This window comes from Cantharellus anzutake, assembly GCF_015039405.1.
Source record: "Cantharellus anzutake strain C23 chromosome Unknown EI90scaffold_26, whole genome shotgun sequence".
Taxonomy (NCBI): Eukaryota; Fungi; Basidiomycota; class Agaricomycetes; order Cantharellales; family Hydnaceae; genus Cantharellus; species Cantharellus anzutake.
In genome coordinates this window covers 62,589-70,225 of record NW_024066976.1, presented here as the reverse complement: position 1 = coordinate 70,225, position 7,637 = coordinate 62,589, and the positions used below count along the sequence as shown (strand labels likewise).

General features: G+C 48.4%; 1 protein-coding gene across 1 annotated transcript; it reads left to right on the top strand.

The window, feature by feature from the left end:
• Positions 1 to 817: 817 nt before the first annotated feature.
• On the top strand, positions 818 to 1,526 carry EI90DRAFT_3124156 (uncharacterized protein; the record flags this gene model as incomplete). The annotated part of the gene is made up of 4 exons (XM_039063689.1): positions 818 to 859; positions 896 to 1,069; positions 1,129 to 1,353; positions 1,407 to 1,526. The coding sequence occupies 4 exons, from the start codon at positions 818 to 820 to the stop codon at positions 1,524 to 1,526; spliced, it is 561 nt and encodes a 186-aa protein (XP_038915550.1).
• Between the last annotated feature and the right edge of the window lie 6,111 nt (positions 1,527 to 7,637).

The window sequence follows — 7,637 nt, the reverse complement described above, 5'->3', positions numbered from 1 at the left end:
TTTAAGCCAAAAATTTCCACTGTGGAAATGGCAGGGATAACCGGATTTCCATGCAATTTCCCACAGCAGATATTGGTTCTGTCCACTGGCGGATTGAGCATCACTTTACCATGGTTGGGGCTGGGAAATGATGGGGATTTGGTGGTGGCTGATAATCTTGCATATTGATTCCCAATCAAATCCATATCTGGAAAGCACCATTTCCGACAGAGGAAACCATGACGGCATATACTGATCAATATCGCTCATTCATCTCTCAATGTACATACAGGATAATAAACGATAAAAGACAGATGTCCAGTTTGAGCTCTCTGTCTACCTCTATCCCTCCAATCGTTCTCCCTATAGCACTACCCAGAAGTTAGAGTGATGTACCAAGGCCCATCTGACGAATACCAGCATGACTCCCAACCCACTGACGATGACAATATGGGGACTAGCGATGGCAGCTTCACGTCATTTTGATCCCCTCCCATCCCCAGCACTAGTAATGCCAATGACTTTGGGTATTGGAGTACTGGAACCCAAGAGTACTATAGACAAACAGGTATGTCAAGATGTCCAGTAAGGTGTTAATATATTAATGAGAGTACTGACCTACCCAACGTGCTAGGCCCATCTCCCTTAAGGTCACTGCCTAATGACCAGAATACTGGAATGATGAGGAGTCCAGTGGTTGTGGGCCACAGCCCCCACTACTCTTGCTTGCTGGGTGAGGGTTTATTTCAAAGTAACAGAGTGCAGTAATTTAAATTGAGTGATTGGCTTACCAGGATCTGTCCACATGAACTCCAATCCATGACCTCCGAACTACGATATGGATGTCAGTCAGCACCTGAAGCTGCAGGCTAGTGTGGAGGTAAGTATGAGAGCAAACTTGACTGAAGCGATTCAGCCATTGGCTCTAGAGTTACAACCATTGAGGGATGAGATGAACTCCATCAAAGATGAAGTAATGGAGTTGAAGCGAAAGTTTGACGAGAAACCAGATGAGAGTCACTGCGATGGGAGTGTGGCAAAGAAAACCAAGCAAGGTGGGGATGCCGCAATTTGGCTGGAAAAGCTCCAGGTAAGTATTGACTATGTGCTAGTACTAGTGATACATGGGGCTGACAATGATGCTTTTAGGAGTTGATGCGGCAGACTTTTCACCACATACTGGGGATCACGTCAAAGACTCCTGGAATGACAATAGAAGGGGAACAGATCCCTGACCCCCTGAAGCCAGGGGAATCCCTGCTGAAGAGAGCCGATGGGACTCCTCTCTTCTGGCCAGATTGGCGAAAATATGCAAATCACAAACTGAACGAGCCTGCGATCAATGAGGCTCTCAGGCTCTGTTTGGACAGCCCAGTATGTGGGCCTCCATCCCAATGCAAAAGCTCAGGTGCAAGTCTGCTTCCCAGAAATTTAAACACCATATAGAAGAGAAGACCCTTGATGATCAAACAATCCGCAAGGGACTCATCCAGTACTTCAAGCACCTGCGACATGTCTGGACAATGCTGCAAAAGGCTGATGGTTGAAACCAGCTTGTGTCATCAAGAGAGAGGAAGAATCGCTGGGGCCATAAGAAATTGGTAAGCCCACCTCTTAAAAGTAGTCTGAGCCATGATCAAACCGTCCCTGTTACCAGAAAGCCACCAGGCGACATAATGCAATAACCAAGCTATTGGTCAAGTTGACTAATGTCACGGAGTCACAGATGAAGTCTCTTGTACTAACTGACTACATGTCAACAGACTGTGATGATAACACAGGAGCACTGGTGCACAGACAGAAGTGCTGGAGATCACCAATGGTAGGTGGTCAACAAGTTGGCCTGCACACGTCCACCGGGCTATTAAGACTTTGTAGGTCATCAGGTATTACTATGCATTGGACAAATGCTGCCAGGACAACATAGATGCCAAAGCTCCTGGCGAGAGGCCTGCACCTCAAAAATAAGCCTGCAAGTCATTCCTCTGAGGCAATGTCCCGCCAGCTCCCTAAGTTCGCAGTCTTCCATTCATTGGTATCCCAACGCCTCTCTGCAGAGCAGTTGGCTCATATGAAGATCATGGAGGACCCAGAATGGATAATGAATATCGTGATAACTGATGAGATGATAATAGGGGGGCTCACAGTTGAATAAATTCGCCTAAACTGGATCTCAAGTGAACCTAAAGTGACAAAAGTGCATCAAAACTAGATCTAAAGTCGCCACTTTAGGTCCTTCTCGACTTGGGGCTCAGGAGCCCCAATTCGCCTAAAGTCACCCATCTAAACTCGGCTTTAAAACTGAGTAAGTCCACATTAACACTAACTGTACAGTTTGCTACCTAGGTCACCTGTCCATTCCCTTCACCATGCTGCTGCTGCTGCTCGACATGGATATTGTTGTCACTGTTGTCATCAGTGTCCGAACTAGAACTCAAGAGTGGATCCTTAATTTTAGACATTGGCGTTGTTGATGGTGACATGCATGTATTCACAGAGCATGCTGGAGGGCTGCATGTTGTCATGGCAGATGTGACACAAGGACGAAGGGGGAGGGGGCAGCTTCAGCCAAAGCGTCAGAGGCACTAGTTTCACGTTCACTGTTTCCTTTGTTGAATGGATTGTACATTACACCTATATAAACAACATCATGCTCTAGCTCGACTTCATGCTCCCGTTCGCCCAAGTCTTCATCAAAAGAACCAGTTCAAAGGCTTGACTCAGTTGGGATGGCAATTGATTCTATGTAATGTGTTCAATGTAAATATGCTCTGAGGTTGTTCCTCCAACAGAGCACACCACATGTATGAGGAGCTGGCAGTCGGAAGTAGATGGCATTCGGATGTATAGTGATTGCAAGACACAGAATGGAACGGACTTATGAGATCCAGGCCTGAGCTACTTTGGACACACTTTAGAACCGCTCTAACTGTGAGCGCCCTTGAAGTGACCTAAACTCGACCTAAACTCGCTCTAAACTGAGGCCCCACTTGGGGTGGAATTTAGGTCAATTTTGAACCACTTCAGAACCCAGTTTAGCTCCACTTTAATCAACTGTGAGGCCCCCTAATGGCTGAGGATCTCACAGCACTCAAAAGGTTTGAAGCAGAATCTATAGCATATGAGGGTGACAACGAAGATGAAGGGGTGGATAATGAAGGCAAGGATAATGAGGCTGACAACACAAGGGATGCCTGTCATATCCCTCCACAGGCATCATCTTCCACTACCTCCAATCCTTCCAGACTACCTCCGCTCCTCTGCCACTAACCTCAGAGCCTCTGGTTTCCGTAATCACCTCCGACCCCCCTGATGGTCACCACCTCTCCAATTCAATATATTACCTATGCCTCCCTAAGTACAGAGCCCCGAAGCTCTCCAGACAGCTCCGACATCTGCTAGCGCATTCCCACCTCTGCTGGGCAATTCACTTGCTTGCCCTGCAAGTCTACCTTCGGGCCTATCCCTCCTTTCCGCTTGTGGGTTATAACCCGTCATTCCACTAAACCCGCAACCCGACTTGTCGGTAATATTCAGTTGGCTAACATCTATCCCCATTAGCTCTGCTCCGCTTGGTCCCACTATTCATGGGCCCACCCTCGCTGTAACTATATATACATAACTTGTAGATAGGTTACACCCTAGTGATAAAATTGACTAGAGTTGATCCCCCTTTTTAGTTCTCATTGCCAGTAAGTAAATTAGGGCACAGATGTGTAACTTGGCACAGCGCTCCTGGCCTGAGTTGCTGAGGCTGAAGCCCTCCACCATGAAGACAACTCCTTCGTCTCACTCCTGTCATATCCATCCCCGGCCATCGACTTCCGGTCCCTCCGATCCCTCCGTTCCAACTCCGCTCCTCCCTCGCTAACCTCGGAGCCCCCGTATTCCGCAATCCTCTCGGCGCCCCTCGATGGTCACCACCCCCTCATTTCAATTTATTACCTATGCCTCCCTAAGTACGGAGCCCCGAAGACTTCCGGACAGCTCCGACGTCTGCTAGCGCACCCCCGCCTCCGCTGGGCAATACACTCGCCTGCCCTGCAGAGCCCACCTTCGGGCCTATCCCTCCTTTCTGTTTCTGGGTTATCGCCTGCCTTTCTGCTAGCCCCGTGAACCGACTCGTCGGTAATATTCAGTCGGCTAATGTTTAAACCCCGTTAGCTCCGCTCCGTTCGGCTCCGCCAATTGCGGAACCGTCTCCACTGTAACCATATATATATCCCACTTGTACATAGGTTATGCCCCAGTAGAAAAATCAACTAGAGTTACCCCCCCTAGGTTCTAATTGCCAGTCAGTAAGTTAGGGCACGGACGTGTTGGCAGAAGTCGCTGAGGCCGAAGCCCTCCGTTATGGAGACATTCCTTCGTCTCGAATCTGGTCTCTGACAACTCCGGTCTCTAACAATGCCTGAGATCTAGCTAGCAAAGGTCCAACATGGTTGCACGATTGGAACAAAGTAAACATGTACCAACAATGCTAAACAAAATAACATAATATGTACAACCATGAGATAATAATATTTATTATTTTGGGTTAGGATGTTCATACATTTGGATACACAGAGAGTGTCCTAGATATTACAGCAAGGGGATTCTCTCAACATCAAAGTTAGATCCTGTCTCCATTCTGCCATGTTGTAAGAATCTCAGTGGGGGTCATTGAGAATGATGATCAACTACATATGGCATCAATAGTAAGAGTTACTGTTAGAATGTGTGGATTCGGATGACTCTGGAATGGAATCGGAGACTTAGCGTGGAAGGACCTTGGCCTCAGCGACTCAGGCAGAGTGCTGTGCCATTGCTGGTTGTCCTAGGGGTCCCTAATTTCGGATCTAGCAGAGGGAAAGTCTCTTGGGGGGAATTCAGGTTGATTTCGGACTGAGGTTACAAGTTACTAGGTACATTGTATATAAGGAGGGGTCTGGAATCAAAAGGAACAAGGGTAGGATGAAAGGAGACAAAGGGAGATGGAAAGAGGAACAACACCAAGGGTCAAGGGTTTGACTCAATGGTGTTTCCCAAAGGAGGAATGAAGGGCCAAGGCCCAAGGAGGAAGGAAGGAGGTTGGGAGTGGGGAATGGCTAGCTGAGTGAATAGAAAGGAAGCAGCAGCCCAAATAGGAATGAGGGAGAATAGCGGTATTGAATAGGACAATGCAATAGTTGCAAGGTCTGAGGTAAGTCCGGAAAGTCTGAACTCGGAAGTTAAACTCCGGAATATTGGCAAAGGTAATTAAATGGAATGAGCTAACCAATACAATGGGTATAAGCGGAGGTGGGGTCAAAGTCCGAGGTCGGAGCTAAGACCGGAGGTTCCGGAGGCGGGGACGCGAATGGGATTCCGGAGCGGAGGCCCGGAGTCAGGAGCATAGGTGTTGCGTACTTGCCTGGAAGGTGTCGAGGTTGGGGTCGGACCCGGAATGTTCTGGAGTCGGACCGAAGGTGGTGTCAGAGCCGGAGGTGGGATAACCTCTTGGGAGTCGGCAAGGAGGAGGTGACGGAAGGGAAGTAGGACCCCAGAAGTCAGGTTCGGAGTTCTGGGAGCCCGGAGCGGAGGTCGGGATTGTATGGATATGACAGTTACCCATACCCATGTGCCTTGAACTGCCATTGTGAGCCTTGCAAGATGACTCTGAATGGAATCCAGAGCAATGATGGAAACACTTCCATTATTCCACCATTTGTCGGCTTCCCAAACCCGGATGTGAGAGTCTTGGGCACTGTCCAGAAGCATGTACTGCACATCAGTGTATCGACCATAAGTATGGCAATGCTCTTACAAAGGGGCCCACACTGTGTCATGTTTTGGCATGTAAGGGTGAAACCATTTGACCATGCCAAATGCCATTTGCATTGCTCCCATACCGAGATTCTCGTTGAATGAGAGGATATGTGTGTCAGAGACCAGATCGAGACAAAGGAATGTCTCCGTGGCAGAGGGCTTCAGCCTCAGCGACTTATCCCAGGAGCCCTGTGCCAAGTTACACGTCCATGCCCTAACTTACTGACTGGCAACGAGAACTAAAGGGGGTCAACTCTAGTCGATTTTATTACTGAGGTGCAACCTATGTACAAGTTGAGTATATATAGTTACAATGAGGGTGGGCCTGTAAATGGCGGGGCCAAGTGGAGCGGAGCTAACGGAGTTAAACATTAGCCAATTGAATATTACTGACAAGTTGGGTTATGGGGTTAACGGAATGGTAGGCAATAACCCAGAAATGGAAAGGAGGGATAGGCCCAAAGGTGGGCTTGCAGGGCAAGCGAGTGAATTGCCCAGTGGAGGCAGGAGTGCGCTAGCGGACATCGGAGCTGTCCGGAAGCATTTGGGGCTCCATACTTAGGGAGGCATAGGTAATATATTGAAAAGAGGGGGTGGTGACCATCGAGGGAAGCAGAGGTGATTGCAGAATATGGGAGCTCCAAGGTTAGTGAAGAGGGAGCAGAGGTAGTCTGGAGAGTTTGGAGGTAGTGGAAGTCAATGGCCATGTATGGATATGACAATGTGTGAGTTCACCACAACATTGTGTCCCACATACATCCACTTCGACCAATGAGCTTTGGGGGTTGGCAGCTGTGTCTGATGCAAGATATCAGCGGGATTTGATGACAACATAGTGGTGCATCCAGCAGGATGTGGGTAGTGGTATGCTGTCTGGGTGAGGGTTGACAGCAGTGTATTGATGCAGCCTAAGGCCTGGATGGCAATGCTGCAGATGACCTATTATTACAATGGAATCAGCAAGCATCAGATCGTACTTCTTCTGCGGTGCCAGGCCTAAGCTGATCTGGTTGAGGGGGAATGTTTCTGAGAGTGCATGCTTAGAATTCTGAATTATATACAATGAGAGGGCATACCATCTGCAAGGCCCATATCAAGCTCTCGTGCCAGAGCTTGGACTGTACCCTGTTCATCTGTCGAGGCATTCATCAGGCAAGAGGCTGCTGCCTTGTCCAGCGGATTGGAAGTCGACAATGCCTGGCTAATCTGTACTAAGGTGAATCAAGAAGGGGGACCATCAAAATGTAATTAACCATGCACAATTTGAGAGATGTGAATGGTATGGTGGAATTCACGGAAAAAGGATGCCTTGATTTGCCTGCCACCATGATTATTGGATTTGTAGCTTTTGAGGACCTTGCTCAGACACTCGAATAAGAATGTCCAGAAGCCATAGATGGGGCCAAAGTCCCAGATGAATTCAGCAGTATGGACTGCATAGTGGTGATTGGGTTTGATCATGTCAGGGCCAAAAATCTGATGGCAGCAGGTCAGTGGAGAGATCGAACTTTAATGCAAACCCACCTCAAACATGCCCTTGAGATACTGTAGCATATGGCCCTCACCCATTGCAATCTGCTCTTCAGTTATCGTATGGGATAGCCAACACTTGAGTGCCATTGTGAGGTGGAAAAAATTCATGGGCTCATCTGGGTGAAGCTTAGCCATCCCATTGTTGAGATTGAGACTGCCACCAGTAGTCATTCTCTTCTTCATCAGTTTCCTCTTCTTTGGTGGTGGTGGTGGTGGTCTCGGAGCCTCGTGGCCCCTTGAAGCATTGTCATCCATGGGGGCCTGTGAGGATCTGAGTTTAAGAGCATCCCAAGACAGTGTAGCTGTCATATCCCGGAATCCCGACCCCGTGCACTCCC